Below are 27,650 nucleotides of genomic sequence, written 5' to 3' on the forward strand. Positions count from 1 at the left end.
TCAATACCAAGGAAAACTTTAATTGCATTACAATTTACAACAAACATGATTGTAAAAGTTCACAGGCAGCAAAGTACAAAAGAACATGTTTCAATATGATTACAATGTAAAAAATACATTGTCTCCAGAGGTGAAAACACCTTGAATTGTTAGTTGGAACTCAGACAATATATACAGTACATTTGAGCAACAAGCAGGTAAGATGCACTCTTTTCCTGAACTCAATCTGGTGAGGTTCATACAAAGTGTTTATTTGAACCTTAATACAAAAATAGGTGTATTTATCTTCTTCCAGAGTCATGACAGTAAGCGCACCATATGGAGGGGCAGTGCTATGGCTCTTTCAATTAGTCTTCCCTTGATTCATCACATTCTTTCCAATACGGTTAAGGTGAGGAGGAAAGATTAATTGAGATTGAGCCTGTGTTCTGACTGAGGTGCTACTGGGCCTGGAGTCTTCGCCTTGTTGTCTGGTCCACCAGTTTGTGGTAGTCATTCAGCTTGTCCTGCAGTTTGTTGTATATCTGAGAGGACAGTCATAAGAAGCATGGTGATTCGTGTTAACATTTAAACTGATGACAGTCATTTAAAAACGGTATTTTAAATGGACTTACACTGGCATTAGTCTGGGTCTCGTTGAGCGCCTGAAGAAGCTGGTCGATGGAAGTGTATGGGAGCCACACCAATGATGCTGTAGCAGAGAGGGGCCTCTGTAACACACACCATTAACATCTCAGAGAAACACAAGGACAAACATTTGGCTTTAATCTTATCAATCCCTATTACATTTTAGAGATGAGAATCAAGTTAACTCAAATGGGTAAAACAATTGCAAGTGATTTATGCTGTAATGTGGGGTCCCCCCCAACAAGTGAAGGAACTCAGTTCAGCTTTCAATTTGCCTTTAAAATTGTATTAGTACAATGTACAATTACAGAAGTGGGTAGTGCATCAGTTTTCCTCATGTCAGTCATTTCATAAATAGCTCCTGGGTATGCAATGTCCAGGGGGTTGCGGGATGTTCCCCAATGCTGGAAGTGGGCCAGAGTGAAACAGTTTGGGAACAACCCCTGCTGTAATGTACCTCAATGCCGAAGTACTGGTGTCCCTTCCCCAGGAGAGCATCTACGTACTCCAACACCAGCTCAGCTGCTTCCTCCAGCAGGTCATAGTTCAGGTAGAGCCGTAACAACGCTGCAGCGTCCACGCCCTGAGCAAACAGGCTTATGTTACAATACAAGGGAGCAAATATATACATTTACAGGATCTAATTATTTTCGGAAAATGTGTCTTGCATCATCTCAAACGGCACAGCGTCACATTTAGTGCAATAGTAGCACAAATACTGCGCTCTCACCTTGTAGGTGTTGACCATCCAGTCCGGCAATGGTACACCGTGTGACAGCAGCTTGTTGATGACACAGCGATGGTGCTGAGCATTCTGTGTGGGGTGCTTCTCCAGGTAGGAGGCCAGCAGGCGCCAAGCCTCATCTGTCGCACTGGAGGGGAAAGTACAACTATTTATAATTTTTTCACTCGCACGATTTCGCTTTGGCTTAATTGGTCAATTTGATCTTTTTATGATGAATAATATTCTCAACAGCACCACAGTGGAATGACCAACCAATTTGTACTATGAAGTGGTCAAATTTAAAACAACCAACCTTGACTCTTTGGTTGTGATGATGGTAGACAGCTGATTGGCAGCCAGCCAGTTCCAGGCTTCATTCTGACTCTCCTCTCCACCGTACTGTAACTTTATACACCTAAAAAAAAAAATAAGCTAGCATCACACCGCTATGAACCAACAGGAATAAAACCCTTGTATGTGCATGTGAGTTCAGACAAGGCACAACTGCTTACTTTTGTCTTGATCACTACAGACTAAATACAGTGCATTGGGATAGCATTCAGAACCCTTGACTTTCTCCACATTTTGTTACGTTACAGCCTTATTCTAAAATGGATTAAATTACGTTTCCCCCATCAATAACCCATAATGACAAAGCAAAAAACTGTTACATTTTTGCAAATGTATTAATTTTAAATTATTATTTACATACAGTACACGCCAAAAGTTGACACCTAGTCATTCCAGGGCTTTTCTTTATTTATACTACATTGCAGAAAAATAGTGAAGACAAACTATGAAATAACACAGAATCATGTAGTAACCAAAAAAAAGTATTCATATATTTTATTTGATGAAAGCTTTGCACCCACTCTTGGCATTCTCTCAACCAGCTTCTTGAGGTAGTCACCTGGAATGCATTTAATTAATTAGGTGTGCCTTGTTAATGGGTTCAGTTGTGTTGTGACAAGGTAAGGGTGGTATACATAAGATAGCCCTATTTGGTAAAAAAACAAGTCCATATTATGACAAGAACAGCTCAAATAAGCAAAGAGAAACAGTCCATTACTTTAAGAGATGCAGGTCAGTCAATCAGGGAAATTTCAAGAACTTTGAAAGTTTAAGTGCAATTGCAAAAACCATCCACCATGACTGGCGCACGTGAGGACCGCCACAGGAAAGGAAGACCCAGAGTTAACTCCGCTGCAGAGGATGAATTCATTAGTTTACTGCACCTCCAATAGAAGCCCAAATAAATACTTCAGAGTTCAAGTAACAGACACATCGCAACTGTTCAGAGACTGTGTTGCTACAAAGAAACCACTACTAAAGAACACCATTTGGGCCAAGAAACGAGAGGACATTAGACTCTGGGAAATCTGTCCTTTGGTCTGATGAGCCCAAATGAGATTATTGGTTCTAACCGCCGCGTCTTTGTGAGACGCAGAGTAGGTGAATGGATGATCTCTGCATGTGTGGTTCCCGCTGTGAAGCATGGAGGAAGAAGTGTGATGGTGCTTTGCTGGTGACACTGATTTATTTATAATTCAAGACACAGTTAACCAGCATGGCTACCACAGCATTCTGCAGCGACACGCCATTCCATCTGGTTTGCGCTTAGTGGGACTATCATTTGTTTTTCAACAGGACAATGACCCAACAGACCTCTAGGCTATGTAAGGGCTATTTGACCAAGAAGGAGAGTGATGAAGTGCTATATCAGATGACCTGGCCTCCACAATTGGGTTGAGGTTGGGTGATTAAGATGGTTTGGGATAAGTTTGATCGCAGAATGAAGGAAAAGCAGCCAGCAAGTGCTCAGCATATGTGGGAATGCCAAGAGTGTGCAAAGCTGTCATCAAGGCAAAGGGTGGCTTCTTTGAAGAATTTCAAATAAAATATATTTAGATGTTTTAAACATTATTGGTTACTACATGATTGCATGTGTTATTTCATAGTTGTGATGTCTTCACTATTATTCTTAAATGTAGAAAATAAAGAAAAAACATTGAATGAGTAGGTGTCCAAACTTTTGACTGGTACTGTAATTATTCAGACCCTTTGTTATGAGACTCAAAATTGAGCTTGGGTGCATCCTGTTTCCATTGATCCTCCTTGAGCTGTTTCTACAACTTGGAGTTCACCTGTGGTAAATTCAATTGATTGGACATGATTTGGAAAGTCACACACCTGTCTACATAAAGTTCTCACAGTTGACAGTGCATGTCAGACCAAAAACCAAGCCATAAGTTTGAAGGAATTATCCGTAGAGCTCCGAGACAGGAGTCGAGGCACATACCTGGGGAAGGGTATCAAAACATGTCTGCAGCTTTGAAGGTCCCCAAGAACACCGTGGCCTCCATCATTCTTAAATGGAAGAAGTTTGGAACCACCAAGACACTACCTAGAGCTGGCCACCCGGCCAAACTGAGCGATTGGGGGAGAAGGGCCTTGGTCAGGAAGGTGACCAATAACCTGATGTTCACTGACAAAGCTCCAGAGTGGAGATGGGAGAACCTTCCAGAAGGACAACCATCTCTGCAGCACTCCACCAATCAGACCTTTATGGTAGAGTGGCCAGGTGGAAGCCACTCCTCAGTAAAAAAGGCACATGACAGCCAGCTTGAAGTTTGACAAAAGGCACCTAAAGGATTCGCAGACAAGGTTCTCTGGCCTGATGAAACCAAGACTGAACTCTTTGGACTGAAAGCAAAGCGTCACGTCTGGAGGAAAACTGGCACCATCCCTACGGTGAAGCATGGTGGTAGCAGCATCATGCTGTGGGGATGTTTTTCAGTGGCAGGGACTGGGAGACTAGTCAGGATCGAGGCAAAGATGAACAGAGCAAAGTACAGAGAGAACCTGGATGAAAACCTGCTCCAGAGCACTCAGGACCTCAGACTGGAGTGAAGGTTCACCTTCCCACAGGACAACAACTCTAAGCACACAGGCAAGACAACACACAAGTGGTTTCAGGACAATTCTCTGAATGTCCTTGAGAGCCCTAACGTAAACACCATCGAACATCTCTGGAGAGGCCGGAAAATAGCTGTGCAGCGACGCTCCCCATCCAACCTAAGAGCTTGAGAGGACCTGCAAAGAAGAATGGGAGAAACTCCCCAAATACAGGTTTGCCATGCTTGTAGTGTCACACCCAAGAGGACTCACGGCTGTAATTGCTGCCAAATGTGCTTCAACAAAGTACTGAGTAAAGGGTCTGAATACTTATGTAAATGGAATGTATTTTTAAATCAATTTACAAATTTTTCTAGAACCCCGTTTTTGCTTTGGCATAATAGGGTAAATAGTTTTTTCCCCCCATCAATGTAATCAAAGGCTGTGATGTAACAAAATGTGGAAAAAGTCAAGGGTTCTGAATACTTTCAGAATGCACTGTACATGCATAACTATGGCATTTACGTAAATCATGCAATGTCAACGAGAGATATGCGTATAAATTCAAGTCACTCCGTAGCGTTCAGACTGCCCTAACGAAGCTAGCAACTTACTTGAAGGCGAGCCCCTCGAAGATGGGTGTGAGGGACAGTTTGAAGGTCTGGCATAGTGAGAGGGCACAGTCAAACAGTCCTGTTTGAACCAGCAGGGACACCATCTCTACTGCAGAGGCACTGCCTGCAACACCACACACAGTCCTCTATTAGATTTCTGGCATTAGATTGGGGGAAATTGTGAAGAGATTAGTTGCCCTACAGGAATAAATTATCATTTAAAAGAAGCGCCAAAGGCTACAGATAATTGACTATAGCTTACTGACTGACATTTCACCTTGGCATGGTTCCCTTCATACATTTGAAAGAATATTGCGTCAGTGTTGTACCTGCGATGGCAGCGGACGGCGGGTGGTGCTGAGCCAGGTTGAGGCGGCTACGGGCCAGGGTGTACTCCTTCTGAAGGTCCTTCAGCTCCAGGATGTCGATCTGACCACTCACTGCAGACACACAGATCAATCGACTTCAGAACCAACTTCACTGTCATACACATTTCACAACCCAACAAAGAGTAGCAAAGACGCAAAACAGCTACGGCTGTCGTGTTTAGTCTCACCTGGACCAGTAGCAAACTCTCCGTCGTAGTTCCTCTTCGGTGACGCGCCAGGCCTCTCATACACCGCACCAGAGGACGGCTGTACGATCCAGGCGTAGTCAGGTCTGATGAGTCGTAGACAGTTGAGGGAGGCCAGGTAACAGTTAACCTGTTTCTGGAGACCTAGCTGGGTCCTCACCTCCCTGCCCAGACGCATGCCGTACTCAAACATCACTGTACCCGCTAGAAGTGAGAACACAGTTATATAGACGCACCATACAGCGAGAGGGACAAACACACTGGACGGCGATTCAAAATACCATCACCCTCCTTTTCGAACCGCTACTAACATTAATTCCCAACTACCTTTCCTGTAGTTGTGTCTGTTGATGTGGAAGGCGTAGAGCAGCTCGTAGTAGTTGTGAGACATCAGGTCCACTGCTCTGGCCCTGGACTCTATGATGCTGACCACCTGCAGCCAGAGGAGGACACACGGGGAGGGTCAAACACAGATCTAATACAAGTATCTAGTGTGTCCATAATGGGCTCTGACCAAATGTAAAGAGAAAGTGTGTGTGTGTGTGTGTGTACCTCGTCGTGCAGGTTGACGTAGGAGAACTGGACCAGATCCTGAAGTTGAGAGCGTTCACAAAGAACCACCACCAGCTGACGCAGACAGTCCAACTGCCTGCTGGAGTCAGGGTTCTGTGTGAGGGCTTCGTAGGCTTGGCTGTTGTGTCCCAGGTCCAGGTGGTGCTTGAAGATGCGGGTCCACAGGGCAGCCTGACTCCTGGGGTCGTTGACGGCCTCCGTTATGGCCAGAGTGGCTAGATGGATGACCAGCTCTGGTAGACCAACATCCTCCAGTAATCGCAACACCTAACACACACACACAATTAAACCTGCACACATATCCACATTGTGTTTCAAAGAAGGCTTTCCAATCCATAGTTTTGTTGTCACGATACCAGAATTTTGACTTCGATACCGGAGGCAAAAAAAAACAAAAAAAACATCAGCTTTGAAATCAGCATATTATGGTTTGCATATTACCACAAACAAAGTACTATGGGTAGTGAATAGATTTTCACTTTAGCTGTAAACTAGCAAGGAAAGTTAGGCCTACAAAAGCTGGAAGCTTCGAGTATCTTCTTGAATTGTAAAGTGTTCTAGCTTGTATGGACATTGTTAATTACGGTTCACAAAACAATTTCTACATGCCGTGTTGTATTATTAGTAGCGTGTTAATTTCGGTGCAGCATGAGCAGAGAGCTCACATGATGCAGCCCAGACTCCCAGTGCAGCATGAGCAGAGAGCTCACATGATGCAGCCCAGACTCCCAGTGCAACATGAGCAGAGAGCTCACATGATGCAGCCCAGACTCCCAGTGCAGCATGAGCAGAGAGCTCACATGATGCAGCCCAGACTCCCAGTGCAGCATGAGCAGAGAGCTCACATGATGCAGCCCAGACTCCCAGTGCAGCATGAGCAGAGAGCTCACATGATGCAGCCCAGACTCCCAGTGCAACATGAGCAGAGAGCTCACATGATGCAGCCCAGACTCCCAGTGCAACATGAGCAGAGAGCACACATGATGCAGCCCAGACTCCCAGTGCAGCATGAGCAGAGAGCTCACATGATGCAACCCAGACTCCCAGTGCAGCATGAGCAGAGAGCTCACATGATGCAGCCCAGACTCCCAGTGCAGGCTAAGTGGAGAGCTCACATGATGCAGCCCAGACTCCCAGTGCAGGCTAAGTGGAGAGCTCACATGATGCAGCCCAGACTCCCAGTGCAGGCTAAGTGGAGAGCTCACATGATGCAGCCCAGACTCCCAGTGCAGGCTAAGTGGAGAGCTCACATGATGCAGCCCAGACTCCCAGTGCAGGCTAAGTGGGGCAGGCACAATGCGCTCGTGCCATAAGGGGGAAAATCGCTGATACAGACTTGATCCATGACACATTTGACAGAAGTACAAAAAGTACTAGTACCAAGACGTTTTTTTTTTTATGTTCCAGTATCGAAAAAGTATCAAAGTGTCAGTATACCGTGCAACACTAATCCATAGTAACCTTGTTGTAGTACTGTAGTCTTGAGGCGGCTGTGACCTCCTCCTCCTCAGCTCCTGTCAATCTCAGCAGAAACTCCTCTTTCTCCACCTCTGTCGCTGCCTCCTGAAAACACTGCAGTGCCTGGTGAAACAAGATGACAGGACAGGGGGTAAAAACAAAAAAAACACAGCTACAAACATGATTGAGATTAAAACACAACAGATACAGTAAGCACTGAGGCTACAGGTCGAAACGCAGAGGATACAGTTACAGCCACTGCCCTTAGAACTACAGAAAATTTTATTTCAGAATGGTATGCTCAAATTCACTAAAAATAAAAATAAAGAAAACACAGAAACACACACCTTCTGTCCCTCTCCGTTGGCCAGGTAACACTGGCCCAGCATGAAGCGGCAGGAGCCCACGTTCACCTGACACCAGGGCCCAATGAGACGCACATACTCCTGGAGAGAGAGAGTGTGAGAATGGATTCTATTTCAAATGTATTTGTAGGATTTTCATTCAAATCTGCTTTGACAAACAATCAATACACACATATTTATTGTTCCAATTGGGAAATTGGTTATGCAGTCAGGGGAGAAAAAAACAACAACCTAACATTACACTGAACAAAAATATAACCGCAACATGTAAACTGTTGGTTCCATGTTTCATGAGCTGAAATAAAAGATCCCAGACATTTTTCATATGCACAAAAAGCTTATTTCTCTCAAATTTTGTGCAAAAATGTTTACATCCCTGTTAGTGAGCATTTGTCCTTTGTCGAGATAATCCATCAGCCTGGTCGGCAACACCATCTGTTGGGAACACTAAAAGGCCAACTAAAATGTGCAGTTGTCACACAACAATGCCACAGATGTCTCAAGTTGAGGGAGCTTGCAATTGGCATTCTGACTGCAGGAATGTGCACCAGAGCTGTTGCCAGATAATTGAATGGTCATTTCTCTACCACAAGCCGCCTCCAACATCGTTTTGAGAATTTGACAGTAAGTCCAACCGGCCTCACAACCGCAGACCACATGTAACCACGCCAGCCTAGGACCGCCACATCCGGCTTCTTCATCTGTGGGCTCGTCGGAGACCAGTCACCCGGACAGCTGATGAAATGTTGGGTTTGCACAACCAAATCATTTCTGCACAAACTTCCAGAAACTGTCTAATGGAACCTCATCTGCGTGCTCGTCGTCCTCAACAGGGTCATGACCGGATTGCAGTTCGGCGTCGTAAATGACTTCAGTGGGCAAATACTCACCTTCGATGGCCACTGGCACGTTTGCTCTTCCCGGATGAATCCCAGTTTAAAATGTACCGGGCAGACGGCAGACAGCGTGCATGGCGTTGTGTGGGGATATTGAAAATGTTGATATTGAAAAAACGAAAATGCCACTTCCATAGTCTGCATACTCACTAGACATGTCACCCACTGAGCATGTTTGGGATGGTGGATCAACGTGTACGACAGCGTGTTCCAGTACCTGCCAATATCCAGCAACTTCGCACAGCCACTGAAGTGGATTGGGACAACATTAAACAGGCCACAATTAACAGCCTGATCAACTATGCGACGAGATGTGTCGTACTGCATGAGGCAAATGGTGGTCACAACAGGCGCTCATCTGTATTCCCAGTGAAATCCATAGATTTAATTGACTAATGTCCTTAGATGAACTGTAAAATCTTAGAAATTGTTGTTGCGTTTATATTTTCGTTCAGTGTATTATGTGAGGGTCGTTGAGTCTGTGGGAAGTTTTTCACCTGCAGTTGTGTGTACTGGCAGTTGCCCATCAGACATTCAGGGAACTGGAAGCCTGGATTGTTAGGCCAACTAGAGTGTGTGTGTTAAGGGACAACTTCTTCATAAATATACAGTACGCCTCATCGCAACTCTGAGGTTAATAATCAAAAAACTTGCCTAAAGCATATCAATCTTAGCCTAGCGTACGCTAATGCCTGTGAAATAGAAGAAACACCTAGCATAAAGCACTCCAACTCCAGTCTAGCTGCGTTTGAGGATAAGAAAAGCTTTGCCTGAAGCATATATCGACGCTAGGGCTAGCCTAGCGGTGTGTGTGTGAGGATACAGTTGCTGAGCCAGCAAGGTGACCACGCTGGAGACCATTTGGGGCCAGTGGAGTAGAGCCGTGCTCTGCTGCTGGGAGTAGATCTGGGTGACGATGGCCTTCCGCGCTACGCTCTGGTAGAACAGCTCCACCACCGTCTGAGGGCTCAACACTAAAGGGGGGTGGGGGACAGGGGGTGGAAAGGATTTAGTGCGTGTTTGAGATTGACTATGTTGCGGTCAGACTTTTATTAACCACTCATTATGTGATCAAGATGAGTGGTTTTGTGCCTCGCTGTGATCCCCTCAAACACACCTGATCTGTTGCTGGCCAGGGCTGGAGAATCAGACAGCTCTAAGACTGAAAGGTGCTGCAGGTTGGCATCTCTGGAGAAGAAAAATCAAGTAACATTTTAGTCTCTCTGAGGAACCCGAAAACTACAATTTGGCCCTCATATAATGCTGACGGTAGTATCTGTATAGCGTGGGTGTGTGTGTGCGTACATAATGTCGAGGGGCACGGCAGTGGCCAGGCTCTGGCTGATGTGTTTGAGGAGATAGTAGGAGGAGAGCAGGTGAGAGGAGCGGGGGATTAGGTCCTGTTGTAGCTGGAGCAGCTGATCCCCTCCAGCCAGGAACACCTGGAAAACACACACACACGTTTTAAGTCAAAGGAGTAGCTTGAGATGTGAATGACTGAAAGTGGGTATGGTAGGACTCCAAACGTCAAGAAGAGTATGTACGATTGGGCACAGTGTATGTGTGTACGTACATTGTCTCCGAGGCGTAGGTAGAGCTGCTGCAGTATGAGTAGGTCCCTACAGAACAGGACTCTGGTCATGGCCATCTGGCAGACAGCCTGACAGATAACAGCCACTGCCACACTGCTGCCATACAGTTGGGACAGACTAATACGCACTGACAGGCCTGCTGGGACACACAAGCGAGACACATGCACGTAAAGAAACAAAACGCGCACACACACACCAATTTACACTTGAACCAGTCCGATTATTTTCATTTAGAAGTCTGACCACAGTTTGAACACAGACTAAGGTCAAACAGGATTCAGCAAGTTTCTACTCAAATAACAATAGGATCAAAAACCTAAGGGCTGATAAAACAGACATCGCATGGCATTATCTAGGGCTAATCTGTGCTGAGATATTAGCGTTGGTAGGTCTAATATTATCTAGGCGTTTACCTGTGGTGAGAGGTCCCTCTCCTCCTGGCTCGGAGTCCGTCTCCAGGTCCATCTCTCTGATCAGTGCAGCCATGGCCGACACCGGGTTACGGATGTCCTGCAGCTTGTTCTGAATGTCCTCGATCACATTCTCACTACGATGGGAATGAAAGATGTGTAATGGTCAGTCACACAACACAGCAATGCCTAAATGTGTAGGACCCATAGGAGGTCAAGAAGGTTTGTTGGTTGACATTCAATTCATGAGAATCGAAGATAGAAAAATGGCCAATGAGAATTTGTCAATTCATTGACTTTCAAATTTACCTCCATAAACGGTACATAGGCATTTTGGAAAAAAAGGTAAACTGTTGACGTGTGTGTTTTGTACTGACTTGTCATTGGCCAGTAGGTTCTCCAGCACCATCTCTGCAGCCCTCTCAGGTGACTGTAAATGTTCCAGGGCCTTCTCCATCTCATAGGCCATGTCCCCCGGCACCGCGTCACTCACCAGCCTCAGACACTGCACCAGCTGCATCACGTCACGAGCAACTTCTGGGTCTGGCCATAGGGAAACATGGTAAAAGGGGGAACCGGGGTCAGTGGGGAGCACAGACGAGCCAAAACATAACTAAACAGAAAGGGAAAGGATGAGTCTAGGGAGGTGTTACGGAACTAAAATGTCTACCATACAAACAAAACCAATTTGGTACTTTGAGCCAAAATGGCTACTTTAAATACAGTTGACAAAAATAAACCCAGTGAGTAAAGAGCCCTCTGGATCTAAAATGGCTACTAGGTCTATACATAAAAGAACCAGTAGACAGAGGAATGAGAGAACCAGTCAGTCCCAACGCGATAATGCATAATATGTAAGGGCTTGCAAAATTGACCAATCACTGCACTATTTCTGCACATTAGAGGTCGACCGATTCTGATTTTTCAACGCTGATACAGATTATTGGAAGCCCAAAAAAAGCTGATACTGATTAAATCAGCCATATGTGTGTGTGTGTGTGTGTATATATATATATATATATATATAATGACAATTACAACAATACTGAATGAACACTTACTTTAACTTAATATAATACATAAATAAAAATCTATTTAGTCTCAAATAAATAATGAAACATGTTCAATTTGGTTTAAATAATGCAAAAACAAAGTGTTGGAGAAGAAAGTAAAAGTGCAATATGTGCTTTGTAAGAAAGCTAACATTTCAGTTTCTTGCTCAGAACATGAGAACATATGAAAGCTGGTGGTTCATTTTAACATGAATCTTCAATATTCCCAGTTAAGTTTTAGGTTGTAGTTATAGGAATTATAGGACTCCCTCTCTATACCAGTTGTATATCATTTACCTTTGACTATTGGATGTTCTTATAGGCACTATAGAATTGCCAGGCTAATCTCGGGAAATGATAGGTCAAACAGCGCTGTGCTTCAAGCATTGCGAAGAGCCGCTGGCAAACGCACTAAAGTGCTGTTTGAATGAATGCTTACGAGCCTGCTGCTGCCTACCACCACTCAGTCAGACTGCTCTATCAAATCATAGAGTTTATTCTATTATAATTAACACACAGAAATACGGGCCTTTGGTCATTAATACGGTCAAATCCGGAAACTATCATTTCGAAAACAAAACGTTTATTCTTTCAGTGAAATATGGAACCGTTCTGTATTTTATAGAACAGGTGGCATCCCTAAGTCGAAATATTGCTGTTACATTGCACAACCTTCAATGTTACGTCATAATTATGTACAATTCTGGCAAATTAATTACGGACTTTGTTAGGAAGAAATGGTCTTTACACAGTTCGCAACAAGCCAGGCGGCCCAAAATGCTGCATACACCCAGACTGCTTGCACTGAATGCAAGAGAAGCAACACAATTTCCCTAGTTAATATTGCCTGCTAACATAAATGTCTTTTAACTAAATATGCAGGTTTAAAAATATATATACTTCTGTGTATTGATTTTAAGAAAGGCATTTATGGTTCGGTACATTGGTGCAACAGTGCTTTTTTTGCAAATGCGCTTGTTAAATCATCCGTTTGGCAAAGTAGGCTGTGATTCGATGATAAAGTAACAGGCATCGCATTGTTTATTCGCAACGTAGGACAAGCTAGTTAAACTAGTAATATCAACCATGTGTAGTTAACTAGTGATTATGTTAAGATTGATTGTTTTTTATAAGATAAGTTTAATGCTAGCTAGCAACTTACCTTGGCTCCTTGCTGCACTCGCATAACAGGTAGTCAGCCTGCCATGCAGTCTCCTCATGGAGCGCGATGTAATCGCCATCCAAAAATGCAGATTACTCATTGTTATGAAAACTTGAAATCGCCCCTAATTAAATCGGTCGACCTCTACTGCACATAACAGTCAAATCACAATAACATCACATAAAACTGACCCATCACCGCAGTACAAAAAGAGGGCTTGCAATTTCAACCAATTTGCCGCATAATATACATTTGCCGCATAATATTGTTCAACCAAGGCACAGTCAAATCTTTTCACTCAGTCAGCATCATTTTTGCCACAAATTGGACAAAACCAACACAGATTGCCACGCAAAATGTCAGAATTGCCGCAGTCAAATCAAGCATTTCACCCGCAAATACCACAAACAAATCCTGTGAAATCCTGGAGGGACTGACCAGAAGCGGAGAGTAAAGAGAGTTTGGAGAAAGGTCTTTACCTTCACTGACAGGCGTATCCTCCTCTGAGAACAGGTACTCGTCAAAGGACAGGTACATGTGGTCCACAGCAAAGCAGGGCAGCAGGAATGACACAAAGCCCTTGAATAAACACAGTCATTCACTGATTGACAAAAATCCGGGAAAGTAATCCAGAAATACTTTCAATAGAAACTGAGTCCCCTTAGTCCCTTTTGGGATAGATGGTCCTAAAGAAACTACGTAGAAAACATAAAAGAAACAGACACGTATAAGAGAGTTGTGTGTGTTTGAAGACATGGAGCTGTATGTGTGCGCGCCTCTCCTTCCCGTACCTTCTTGAGCAAACAGACCATGTGTGTGTGTGGGTTGAGCAGTAGGCCGAGCGGAGTGGCCAGAGCCTCCTGGTACTGCAGACAGCAGGCGTAGAATTTAGACCAGAACTCCACTTGCAGCTGCCTGTACTCCTCCTGGCTAAACTCAAACTCTGTCACACTGCTCTGCAGCTACATCGGGGGAGAGGGGAATACATATTGGAAACGCAGCAGAAACCAGTCAATAAAATAAAAAGTCTGCAGAAGGGAGGAAAAGGGGAGAGCGAGAGAGAATAAGCAAAGAGCTGGTCTAGCTTACCTCGTTCTCCACCGCCACCGTCACTTCTTTCTTGAGGGTCTCCCAGGGGAGGTCAGCGATTCGCTCTGTGCCTCTCCTGTAAATCTGTAAGGCTTTGACTATAGCAGAGGCAGTGAATCTCAGGGGGGAGAACAGCATGTCCAGGTAGGTCTCCTGTCATAACACAAAGACAAATTAGCTTGATAATAAAGTGTAGCGTTATTCTTGTGGCGAGGCCCAATGTTGACAATATGGAAAAAGAGGATACTTGTTCGGGAGAGTTGATCAATTGTAGGGACGTGGATCTCCCCTTTCAAGATGATTCAAATCTAGTAACATGGGCTCCGATGAGATACGCTTTAGTTTGTTTAGAGGATCGAATCAATGCAATTCAGTTCGCTGCGAAACAATGCATAAACACATGAATTTTCCCTTCTAAATTAAAATATGTTGCTGATGGAGCTCCTGAGCTGGGCCTCTCTGAACTAACTTCTCCTGTGTGTGTTTGTGTAAATTATGTCCATGGTGTACGTGAAGGGAAAAGGGGATAACCTAGTCAGTTTTACAACAACGCGTTCAACTGAAATGTGTCTTCTGCATTTAACCCTCTGAATCAGAAGGGGGCTGCTATAATCGACATTCACGTCGTTGGCGCCCGGGGAACAGTGGGTTAACTGCCTCGCTCAGAGGGCTCCCGCGTCGGCCATGCAGTGCGGCTCACGAAAGTGATTATAGCCGTTATGGCATCATCAACTTTCCCCTGTACATCTAAAAAAAAAAAAACGGACATAGACTGGAATACACGTCCGTTTAAACCTGGAATACACGTCCGTTTAAACCTGGAATACACGTCCGTTTAAACCTGGAATACACGTCCGTTTGCGATATTACAACAAAGAAGTTATTGCAAACAAACAGTTTTTCCCCCTCGGACATCATTGCACACGCGATAGAAGAGCACAATACGTACTGTAATGATTATTATTTTATTTTTTTACCATGTTGAGCAACGCTCCTCAACTCTAAGACAAAAACAATAACGGTGGTGTGGCGGCCAGTGGCGCCGCTTTCTCCTAAAGCGAAACTATTACTGACGGTGAACCTGAACAATCATAAATAAAATCCTAAGTAAGCACGGATCAGCAGTTATAACTTCATGAGTTGTCTCCAGTAGGTTACTTTTATTCCGGTAAAACAATGCATTTCAGAACAAGAACCCAGCAAATCTGATTGGTTATCACTAAACTCATAAAAGCTAATATTGCGCAAGCCATTTTTACAAGCAGTTGAATGCTGAAGGTGCCGCGAAGCTGCGCAAGGCGTGCAGTTGGACGCGGCTACTGATATTGTCTGGGGTTGTTCGGCACGCAAAATGACTAGTAGATCAATGACTGTCAACGCAGTTACACGCCTAGTTCCACACTGAAGGAGAGGACGCATCAGCTGTGAAAGGACTCTTCGGAAGGTAGAAAGTAACATGATCATTTTTTTTATTCAACCGGCAGTTCGTAATGTCTCAAACCGATTTTCTGACCAATGCATGGTACATTTGGATCCGTTTGGGGTCCCGCAGACAGATGCACTCATCTTAAACATTTGAACCGGGGACAGATGCGTATTGGTGAATCGTTACACCCCTAATCAATTGCAATGATGTATGGATAGAGGGCAAAGTCATACATCTTTTTTTTGTTGATTAATCAGTACAAATCACAATTGAAATCAGCGGTGAATGGAGTGATGTTGTCTTACCCTGGGGTCCTGGTCTGCGCCGATGTGGACCTCCTCCTCGGGGGCAGGCTGCACAAAAACCTGGTTCCACTGACCTGCCGTGGAACTGAGACATATCATAAAGGAGGTTAGATAAGAAAAAAGAAAATAGGAGTGTGAAATGAACACACTCCAAATAATATTATTTTGGATATATTAATATACACTTTATTAGGTACACCCATCTAGTACCCGGTCAGATCCCCCTTTGCCTCCAGAACAGCCGGAATTATTTGGGGCATTCTTCAAGGTGTCGGAAACGTTCCATAGGGATGTTTGTCCACGCTGACATCACACAGTTGCTGCAGATTGGACGGCGGTACATTCATGCTGCAAACAGTCCGTTCCATCTTATCTTAAAGATGTTCTATTGGGTTGAGGTCTGGGGGCTGACAAGGCCACTCAAGTAAACTGAACTCGCTGTCATGTTCCAGGTCATGTTTTTCCACTCCTCAATTGTCCAGTGTTGGTGATCTCGTGCCCACTGGAGCGCCTTCTTGTTTTTAGCTGATAGGAGTGTAAATCCAGCGTGGTCGTCTGCTGCAATAACCCATCTGTGACAAGGATCGACGAGTTGTGCGTTCTGAGATGCCCTTCTACACACTGTTGTACTGCTCCGTCATTTGTCTGTGACCCGCCTGTTAGCTTGCACGATTCTTGCCATTCTCCTTCGACCTCTCATCAACGAGCTGTTTTCGCCCTCAGGACTGCCGCTGACTGGATGTTTTTTTCAACCCTAAACACGGTTGTGCGTGAAAAGCCCACGAGTGGGAAGTTTCTGAGATGCTGGATCCGGCTCGCCAGGCACTGACGATCATACCGCATCCAGTCTCTTAGGTCACTGGCTTTGCTTCGTCGAAATGCTGCGATGCCAGTCTGCCTGCATTATATAAACAAGCCACGTGACTCCCAGTCTATAGGAGCGACCCGGGGCGGCAGGTAGCCTATTGGAAAGAGCATTGGACTAGTAGCCGAAAAGTTGCTTGATCGAATCTCCGAGCTAACAAGGTAAAAATCTGTTGTTCCGCCCCTGAACAAGGCAGTTAACCCACTGTTCCTAGGCCGTCATTGTAAATAAGAAGTTCTTAACCGACTAGTTAAATAAAAATACATTTTCGTGAACCTAGAAAACTGGCCGTTGAGTGTATAAGCACACCATCCAAAGGATTTTATTTATTTATTTCACCTTTATTTATTATTTTTTAAATTTACCCCCTTTTCTCCCCAATTTCGTGGTATCCAATTGTTGTAGTAGCTACTATCTTGTCTCATTGCTACAACTCCCGTACGGGCTCGGGAGAGACGAAGGCTGAATGTCATGCGTCCTCCGATACACAACCCAACCAGCCATACTGCTTCTTAACACAGCGTGCATCCAACCCGGAAGCCAGCCGCACCAATGTGTCGGAGGCTACACCGTGCACCTGGCAACCTTGGCTAGCGCGCACTGCACCCGGCCCGCCACAGGAGTCGCTGGTGCACGATGAGACAAGGAGATCCCTACCGACCAATCCCTCCCTAACCCTGACGACGCTAGGCCAATTGTGCGTCGCCCCACGGACCTCCCGGTCGCGGCCGGTTACGACAGAGCCTGGGCGCGAACCCAGGGACTCTGATGGCACAGCTGGCGCTGCAGTACAGCGCCCTTAACCACTGCGCCACCCGGGAGGCATTTCACCTTTATTTAACCAGGTAGGCTAGTTGAGAACAAGTTCTCATTTGCAACTGCGACCTGGCCAAGATAAAGCATAGCAATTTGACACATACAACAACACAGAGTTACACATGGAATAAACAAAACATACAGTCAATAATACAGTAGAACAAAAGAAAACAAAAAGTCTATGCACTCACTGTATAAATGAGGTAAGTTAAGGAAATAAATAGGACATGGTGGCGAAGTAATTACAATATAGCAATTAAACACAAATGGTAGATCGGCAGAAGATGGATGTGCAGGTAGAGATACTGGGGTGCAATGGAGCAAAATAAATAAATACCCAAATGATAACCTAAGTGTAATACTCACTGTTCAAAGTTGATGTATTTCACCACGGTCTGGTTGGTATCGTCAAGCCACAGGCCCCAGATGTCCGTTGAGGTCAGAGCAAAGTCCACCAGTGTCTCCTGAACACAATACAGGAGATCAGTCAGCAGTCAAAACAGTCCATTACTGATGAGATTTTCCTTTAAAATATTATCCTACCTACACACACATTACAGCTAAATAAAATCTGTCTCACACCAACAGAGTCAACCCGCCTCCCTCCACGTACCTGTGTGGCAAAAACAGAGGAGATGTGGTCCAGGCTGTAGCGATTGTTGTCCGTGGCCACCAGCTGCAGAACAGTGAACTGTCCCCTGGAAGGTACAGCCAGGTATACGGCCAGACACAGCCCCGTAGAGGGGGAGAAGGCTAGCCGCAGCCGATGGCCCTGCCCTGGGGAACCCTTCACGCCACGGCACGCTGGCATGTACTCCAACATGTCAGTCTCCATCAGACACACCTGGTCCTGTAGGAGGGAGGAGAAGGGACATCATGTTTGCAAAATTCCTTTTTTTAGGTATCAAAACATTAAAATGAAAAATTAAGCTTAACATCCTTCCTCTAAAGGACATTTCTTGGCAAAAACACAGGTATGCTTCTGAACTGCTGCTAATGCAGACTGACCACAGTATCTCTACGGGACTGACCCTATAGGACCACATGCGTAGTTTATGGTCCTGACACAGAGCGAATATGAAGGTGTCGTCCTCCAGTTCCCTTACTGCCAGACTCAGGGCCAAGTCTCCAGGACTTTGCTCACCTCTGGATGGGACACAGGAGCACAGGGAGGGTTACACACACACACACAAAAAAAAACAATAGAACCAGTGTTGCTTTACACAATGGGGCTATTGCACGGACCCACACTCAACCTATTCATGGACAACAACATGATTTCTAACCTGATTGCAGTTGGCATCCAGCCAGCGAGTCTCTGCATTACAGAGCTCCTCTTCAGCTCCAGAATGGTTATGCTACCCTGTGTGTCATGTGGGGGCAGTGTGATGACCAGGATGCCCCCAGCAGGTGATGCCAGGGCATAGTGGGCCTCTCCCTGGTGGCTGAGCCAGGCTGCCGAGGCGGAGGGGCCTGCTGTCTGGCCTACGGGGCTGGGGATTGCCGCGCTGTGGGCTGGGTCCTGAAGACTCAGCTTCCCCACGTCTGTGAAGATAGACTGCATCTGGAGCTCGGTCACCAGCTCCTGTAGAAGAGAGGCGAGGAAGGAGAAAGCATATTTGTATTCAAATCTAAATTGTATGTTTCACATGCTTCGTGAACAGCTGTAGACTAACTTGGTAAATGCTTACTTACAGGCCCTTTCCACCAATGCAGAGAAAAATAGAAAGATCATAACACGAGGAATATCAATACACAATGAGTAGTGACAACTTAGCTATATACACGGGGCACCAGTACCGAATTGATGTGCAGGGGTACAAGGTCATCGAGATAGATATGTAGTCTATTTTTAGGGCCTTCCCCTGAGACCACCTGGTATAGAGGTGGCAGAGAGCTCAGCCCCAGTGATGTACTCTGTAGCACCTTGCGGTCTGATGCCAAGCAGTTGCCATACCAGGCGGTGATGCAACCTGTCAGGATGCTCTCGATGGTTTAGCTGTAGAACATAGAGTATCCAAGGGCCCATGCCAAACCTTTTCAGCATCCTGAGGGTGGGGGGCGTGCTTGGCCCTCCATTTCCTGTAGTCCACGATCAGCTCCTTTGTCTTGCTGATGTTGAGGGAAAGGTTGTTGTCCTGGGCTGGCACCACACTACCAGGTCACTAACCTCCTCCCTATAAGCCATCTCATTGTCCCCGAGGGGCCCCTGTGTAGAGGCACAGAGTGGCGGATGTGATGTTGCCTACACTCACCACCTGGGGGCGCATGTCAGGAAGTCCAAGATCCAGTTGCAGAGGGAGGTTCTCTGTCCCAGGGTCCTGAGCTTAGAGAGCACTATGGTGTTCGAACACTGAGCTGTAGTCAATGAACAACATTCTCACATAGGTGCAGTGTGGAGTGCAAGAGAGATTGCATGGTCTGTGGACCTGTTGGGGCGGTATGCGAATTGGAGTGGGTACAGGGCGTCTGGGATGATGTGTTGATGTGAGCCATGACCAGCCTTCCAAACCATTTTATGGCTACAGATGTGGGTGCTCTGGGGCGGTAGTCATTTACAGGTTACCTTGGCGTTCTTGAGTACAGGGACTACTGAGGTCGGTTTGAAACCAGTTGCACAGGATACCGAAACTTCTGTACTTTGATACTAGAACATGAAAAACAGTTTGGTAGTCGAATTTGTTAAGTTTCGGTACTTCTGTTAAATGTGTCTCACGGATCAAGTCTATGAGCGCAGTCAATGCCCCACTTATAGCACACCGTGCCTGCTGCACTTAGCCTGCACTCGGAGTCTGGGCGGCATCATGTTACCTCCCTTCATGCTGCACAGAAGTTAACACACTTGAATAACGGGACACAGCACGTAGACATTTTGAAACGGTTCTCAAAACAATGTCCATACAAGCTAAAATACTTTACAATACAATAAGATACTGGTAGCTTCCAGCTTTGCAGTCAAACTTCGCTTGCTAGCTTACAGCTGAAGCCAACATCAATTCAATACCCCTAGTACCTTGTTTGGGATAATATGCACACCATAATGCAAAACATGCTGACTGCCATCAAAACTTTTTTCATTCACTTAAATATCAGTTTCTCTCACCTCTCCCAAAGATGATCTATTACCTCAGCGAACTGACTGAATAGGGCTCCGACGGGCTGCCCCCATCTTGCTTCGTGATTGACGTTATTACTGGTTAAAGAGACAGCGTGCACTTTTATAAAATAAAGCTACTTCTATGCAAATGTTGTTGCTCAGTACAATGAAATAAATCCCAAATGGAAGGGTTACAGATTGTCATGGGGCTACAGATGTCAGCCAAAACAAGCTCAGTAACTCAATGCATGCACATGGTCTCACCTGTATTGTGATTAGGCCAAGGCTACATCTTGATTTAGCCGTTTTACCAAGAGATTTACCACTCAAATTACCATTATGTTATGCAGTTTGGTAAAACTACGTCAAATGTATTGTATGATTGTACAATGAATGCATACATGGCGGTCTGAAAATGTTTTACATAAAAATATAACGTAATGATATTGAACTCAAAAGATTACCAATGATTGAACAGCGCAGTAGCTGAGTTTATCCGCCTGGACCAAGTGCAATTCTGTGACTTTGGCTAATATGATTTTTTTTTTTTTTTTAACCATGGTATCGTTTTGGTATTGAGTAAAGTGACTGTACTAAGTATTGTGACACTAAACCCAGTATTGAAGTAAACATGCTGGTATTGTGACAACCCTACACATTTTATTTTAGGAATACCAGACAGGCTCAGGTTGAAAATGTCAGGGAAGACGATGATCAGCGTGTGATCTGAGTACATGTCAGGGTACTCAGTCTGGCCCCGAAGCCGTGTGAATGTTAATTTGTTTAAAGGTCTTACATCAGTTATGGAGAGCGAGATCCCAGTTGTCTGGAACAACTGGTGCTCTCATGCATGGTTCAGTGTTGCTAGCCTCAAAGCGAGCATAGAAGGCATTTAGCATGTCTGGTAGGCTCGCGTCACTGGGCAGCACGTGGCTGGGTTTTCCTTTGTAATCTATGATAGATTGAAAGCCCTGCCACAGCCAATGAGCGTCAGAGCCAGCATAGTAGGATTTGATCTTAGTCTTGTATTATCGCTTTCCTGTTTAATGGCTCGCCGGAGGTCGTAGCGAGATTTTTTTAGAAGCATCTGTATTAATGCCCCTATCCTTGATGGAGGCAGCTCAAGCCATTAGCTCAGCGCGAATGTTGCCTGGATTCCATGGCTTCTGGTTGGGATATGTACGTACTGTCATTGTGGGAACGACGTCGTTGATGAACTTATTAATGAAGCTGGTGACCGATGTGGTAAACTCCTCAATGTTATCAGATGAATCCCTGAACATATTCCAGTCTGTGCTAACGAAACAGTCCTGTAGCTTGGCATCCGATTCATCGGACAACTTCCGTATTGAGCACATCACTGGTACTTGGCGTTTTAGTTTTTGCTTGTAAGCAGGAGGATAGAGTTTAGAGGTTGACCGATTAATCGTAATGGCCGATTAATTAGGGCCGATTTCAAGTTTTCATAAAAATTGGAAATTGGTATTTTTGGGTGCCAATTTGCTGATTTAAAAATTCTTATAATATATATCTTTTTTATATACCTTTATTTAACTAGACAAGTCAGTTAAGAACACATTCTTATTTTCAATGACGGCCTGGGAACGGTGGGTTAACTGCCTTGTTCAGGGGCAGAACGACAGATTTTCACCTTGTCAGCTCGGGGGATCCAATCTTGCAACCTTACAGTTAACTAGTCAAACGCAATAATGACCTGCCCCTCTCTCGTTGCACTCCACAAGGAGACTGCCTGTTACGCGAATGCAGTAAGCCAAGGTAAGTTGCTAGCTAGCATTAAACTTCTTATAAAAAACAATAAATCATAATCACTCGTTAACTACACATGGTTGATGATATTACTAGATATTATCTAGCGTGTCCTGCTTTGAATATAATCTGACTGAGCATACAAGTATCTGACTGAGCGGTGGTAGGCAGAAGCAGGCTCGTAAGCATTCAAACACCACTTTTGTGCGTTTTGCCAGCAGCTCTTCGCAATGCTTAAAGCATTGCGCTGTTTATGACTTCAAGCCTATCAACTCCTGAGATGAGGCTGGTGTAACGGAAGTGAAATGTCTAGCTAGTTAGCTCTCGCTAATAGCGTTTCAAACGTCACTCGCTCTGAGCCTTCTGGTAGTTGTTCCCCTTGCTCTGCATGGGTAACGCTGCTTCGATGGTGGCTGTTGTCGTTGTGTTGCTGGTTCGAGCCCAGGGAGGAGCGAGGAGAGGGACGGAAGCTATACTGTTACACTGGCAATACTAAAGTGCCTATAAGAACATCCAACAGTCAAAGGTTAATGAAATATAAACGGTATAGAGGGAAATAGTTCTATAATTCCTATAATAACTACAACCTAAAACTTCTTACCTGGGAATATTGAAGACTCATGTTAAAAGGAACCACCAGCTTTCATATGTTCTCATGTTCTGAGCAAGGAACTGAATTATATTGCACTTTTACTTTCTTCTCCAACACTTTGTTTTTTCCATTATTTACTTGAGGCTAAATTTATTTTATTGATGTATTATATTGTGTTAAAATAAGTATTCATTCAGTATTGTTATAATTGTCATTCTTACAAATATATATATGGTTTTAATTTTTGGATTATTATCAATTTATTTTTTTTATTTTTTTTTAAATCAGCCGATTAATCGGTATCAGCTTTTTTGGTCCTCCAATAATCGGTATCGAAAAACCTCTAATAGAGTTATGATCAGATTTGCCATAAGGCGAGGGAGACCCTTATATGCATTTCTGTGTGTGGAGTGAAGGTGATCCAGAGTTGTCACCTCTAGTTGCACAGGTGACATGCTGGTAAAAATTTGGTAAAACGGATTTCAGTTTCCCCACATTAAAATCACAGGCCACGAGAAGCGGCGCCTCTGGATGTGCATTTTCTTGTTTGCTTACAATGCAGTGGTTTGAGGGAGTGCCTAAGATCGCGCTGCGCTGTCAACCAAATAAAAACATTTCTCAAATTATTTTCCCAACTCCACCCCTGCTTCGGACATACTTTTCATGCATTTTGGTTTAGAAACGTTATGAAAAAAGGTTTTTAAAAGAGGGACTTACACTGCGGTACATGCGTGTGGGGTGTGGCAGCACCAGCCGGTGCACGGTCTGATTGGTGACAATGAGGATGATGACATTGTTGAGGGTCTCCTGGATGTGGACACCTCCAGGCAGCAGGTGGCAGTGTGTGATCTTGAGTTTAACAGCATTGTTCAGTAGGTTGGTGTCCAGAGACTGCTCCACCAGCTGAACTGTGTCCCCAGAGGTGGACCTGGAGAGAGGACATAGATGAGACAGCATGCCAATTCCAATTAAAGCCTCAAGAAGCTGTGTGTGTTTTACATGTCAAATTAAATCGGCATTGACACATGGCTAGCCCGGGTCAGTGCCAGCTGCATCGTGTGGCTGGCTTCTCAGTCTGGAAACTGTGTGATAGAACCCTTGTCACATACAGTGGTCCTCCAAGATTAGTCTAGGACAGAGTCTGGCAAGAGAACACAGTCTGGCTATAGATTTAAATCAACGCTGGTATGTTGTCAAAGAACAAAAAAACAAACAGAAGAAGTATATGATAAGAACATTCAGACAGACAAAAAAAAGACATAAAGTGCCTTAAGGTGTTGAGCTACCGTGAGCTGCAAGAACAGCTTCAATGCACCTTGGCAAAGATTTTACAAGTGTATGGAATTCTATTGGAGGAATGGCTCAGGCACCACTCCAGAATCTCCAATAGGTGTTCAATTGGGTTGAGATCTGGAGACAGACACATGCTTCCTTTAAGCACACTTTACTGCTTTGCGAGTCACAGAGATCTCTTCTTCTAGCCATGGCAGCAAAAAAAAAAAAGAGGCATTTTTATACACTACGGGATGTTTACTGCTTAATTAACTCCGGAACCACAGATGTGTGGAAACTTTCAATATACTTTGGATCCCTAATCTCCTCAAATGTTAACTTTATTTTGGCAGTTACCTACAGACATACATAGCACAACTCACCAGTGTATGCATCTGTTGCTTGTGATGGACAGGAGTTTTCCACTCTCCTCATAATGAAAGCCTCCTGCACTGTCCGGGTATTTTACACCGCCAGGAAGAGCATTCAGACCTGTTGAGAAACCATACATGACATCTGGTCAGTTCCAATAGAATGTTGCATCGTGGCTTTGCTTGTTGACAGTCTCAAACTGTTTTGGTCTGACACAGACAGGTGGTTAAACAACTTGCTAGGTTTGTTGGGACTGTGCCGGAGTCCAGACTGACCAACAACTTTCTGTGTCCAATAACTGCGGTTGCAACGTTAGCGGTCAATGAAAGAGATAAAAAAAAAAGCAGCAATCTATACATATCCTATACGAATGTGTCAATATAAAACCAATAGTTAAAACATTGCCTTTCAGAATCTGGAAGCCATCGCTACAGTATGCTGTAAAACGAGCAGACCGTGGTCAAAAGCGGTTAGCTAGCTAACAACCTGCTTATGTTACGCGCGAGGATACTGATAATATTAAATAATTTCGGCATACGGTGTAGATAAGCGAGGTATCTAGCTATACATTGGGGTTGTGGTGCTCGGGTCCAACAAACTACACCTGCAGAGGACACAGTTACCTTGCTTGCTAGCTTATTAGCACAGACAACACGCCTGCTCCGTGGATGTCAGTAGCTAACGTTAGCTAGCTAACCAACCCATTGAGCTAGCGCGTAAGCGGCCCTAATGGTGAGTCACTCACGACCTCACTACAGCGTGTGTCACAAAAATCTTTCATATCAGTGAATAGAAAGCGGAACAATATTTTAATATTCATAAAGTTTTACCGAGGTTTACAGTTATCTCCCGGAATCTTGGTAGGGTTTCCCTCTCAAATCCACATATCTCTATAAAACTCCTTTCCAAGACCGCCGCCATCTTCACCGCATTGAGTTCTGGGATTGAATGACCGCCTTCTGGCCTTTCAAAAATTTAAAGCTGTAGCCACAGATAGAAAAGTAAGTGGGTTAGTTAAAAACATTTTTGCTGTAGCTCTCGAAAGACAAGAGAGCCTCTCTTGCTTCTCTCTCATCATCAAACATCGCTCTCGTGTTGCCTCTGTCATGATAAAACATCATAGTCACGTTTCAGCACCCCCTGAAAAAAGTTTGGGGTCACTTAGACATGTGCTAGTTGCAAAATGAATAGGAAATATAGTCAAGACGTTGACAAGGTTATAAATAATGATTTTTAATTTAAATAATAATTGTGTCCTTCAAACTTTGCCTTCGTCAAAGAATCCCCCATTTGCAGCACTTCGTCAAAGAATCCCCCATTTGCAGCAATTACAGCCTTGCAGACCTTTGACATTGTAGTTGTCAATTTGTTGAGGTAATCTGAAGAGATTTCACCCCATGCTTCCTGAAGCACCTCCAGCAAATTGGATTGGCTTGGTGGGCACTTCTTACGTACCATGTGGTCAAGCTGCTCCCACAACAGCTCAATAGGGTTGAGATCTGGTGACTGTGCTGGCCACTCCATTATAGACAGAATACCACCTGACTGCTTCTTCTCTAAATAGTTATTGCATAGTTTGGAGCTGTGCTTTGGGTCATTGTCCTGTTGTAGGAGGAAATTGCCTGCAATTAAGCACAGTCCACAGCGTATGGCATGGCGTTGCAAAATGGAGTGATAGCCTTCCTTCTTCAAGATCCCTTTTACCCTGTAGAAATATCCCACTTTACCATCACCAAAGCACCCCCAGACCATCACATTGCCCCCACCATGCTTGACAGATGGTGTCAAGCACTCCTCCAGTATCTTTACATTTTTTCAGCATCTCACAAATGTTTTTCTTTGTGATCCGAACACCTCAAACTTACAATTGAAGACGGAAGTTTAGACACACCTTAGCCAAATACATTTAAACGCAGTTTTTCACAATCCCTGACATTTAATCCTAGTAAAATTCAGTCTTAGGTCAGTTAGGATCACCACTTTATTTTAAGAATTTGAAATGTCAGAATAATAGTAGAGAGAATGTTTATTTCAGCTTTAATTTCTTTCATCACATTCTCAGTGGGTTAGAAGTTTACATACACTCAATTGGTATTTGGTAGCATTGCCTTTAAATTGTTTAACCTGGGTCAAATGTTTCAGGTAGCCTTCCACAAGCTTCCCACAATTAGTTGGGTGTATTTTGGCCCACTCCTCCTGACAGAGCTGGTGTAACCGAGTCAGGTTTGTTGGCCTCCTTGCTCGCACACGCTTTTTCAGTTCTGCCCACAAAATTTCTATGGAATTGAGGTCAGGGCTTTGTTGTCCTTAAGCCATTTTCACACAACTTGGGAAGTATGCTTGGGGTCATTGTCCATTTGGAAGATCCATTTGTGACCAAGCTTTAACTTCCTGACTGATGTCTTGAGATGTTGCTTCAATATATCCACATAATTTTACTTCCACATGATGCCATCTATTTTGTGAAGTGCACCAGTCCCTCCTGCAGCAAAGCACCCCCACAACATGATGCTGCCACCCCCATGCTTCACGGTTGGGATGGAGTTCTTCGGCTTGTAAGCCTCCCCTTTTTTCCTACAAACATAATGATGGTCATTATGGCCAAACAGGTTTATTTTTGTTTCATCAGACCAGAGGACATTTCTCCAAAAAGTACGATCTTTGTCCCCATATGCAGTTGCAAACCGTAGTCTGGCTTTTTTATGGCAGTTTTGGAGCAGTGGCGATAGAAATAGATACTTTTGTACCTGTTTCCTCCAGCATCTTCACAAGGTCCTTTGCTGTTGTTCTGGGATTGATTTGCACTTTTCGCACCAAAGTGCGTTCATCTCTAGGAGACAGAACGCTTCTTCTTCCTGAGCGGTATGACGGCTGTGTGGTCCCGTGGTATTTATACTTGCATACTATTGTTTGTACAGATGAACGTGGTACCTTCAGGTGTTTGGAAATTGCTCCCGAGGATGAACCAGACTTGTAAAGGTCTACAATTTATTTTCTGGGGTCTTGGCTAATTTCTTTTGATTTTCCCATGATGTCAAGCAAAGAGGCACTGTTTGAAGGTAGGCCTTGAAAAACATCCACAGGTACACCTCCAATTGACTCAAATG

The 27,650-nt window shown here is 44.5% G+C and overlaps 1 protein-coding gene across 2 annotated transcripts; it reads right to left on the bottom strand.

Moving 5' to 3' along the window:
• Positions 1-25,508, bottom strand: nup160 (nucleoporin 160). 2 transcript variants are annotated; one of them, XM_036979191.2, is made up of 30 exons: positions 25,374-25,508; positions 24,555-24,663; positions 23,617-23,827; positions 18,730-19,028; positions 18,475-18,589; positions 18,057-18,293; positions 17,810-17,907; positions 15,763-15,847; positions 14,032-14,184; positions 13,734-13,904; positions 13,422-13,521; positions 11,106-11,271; positions 10,732-10,865; positions 10,300-10,454; positions 10,032-10,168; positions 9,844-9,914; positions 9,550-9,700; positions 9,224-9,293; positions 7,813-7,911; positions 7,469-7,588; positions 5,987-6,274; positions 5,762-5,867; positions 5,417-5,638; positions 5,190-5,300; positions 4,861-4,984; positions 1,665-1,766; positions 1,358-1,499; positions 1,085-1,210; positions 615-710; positions 1-524 (listed from the first exon to the last, which is right to left on the bottom strand). In XM_036979191.2, the coding sequence occupies exons 1-30, from the start codon at positions 25,462-25,464 to the stop codon at positions 441-443; spliced, it is 4,173 nt and encodes a 1,390-aa protein (XP_036835086.2). In that variant the 5' UTR covers positions 25,465-25,508; the 3' UTR covers positions 1-440. The 2 variants fall into 2 exon arrangements, with proteins under 2 accessions (XP_036835086.2, XP_036835079.2); XM_036979184.2 differs by having other exon boundaries at positions 10,300-10,457; positions 25,374-25,507.
• Between the last annotated feature and the right edge of the window lie 2,142 nt (positions 25,509-27,650).

This window comes from Oncorhynchus mykiss, chromosome 1 (assembly GCF_057628025.1).
Source record: "Oncorhynchus mykiss isolate SJ-2025 chromosome 1, ASM5762802v1, whole genome shotgun sequence".
NCBI classification, from domain to species: domain Eukaryota; kingdom Metazoa; phylum Chordata; class Actinopteri; order Salmoniformes; family Salmonidae; genus Oncorhynchus; species Oncorhynchus mykiss.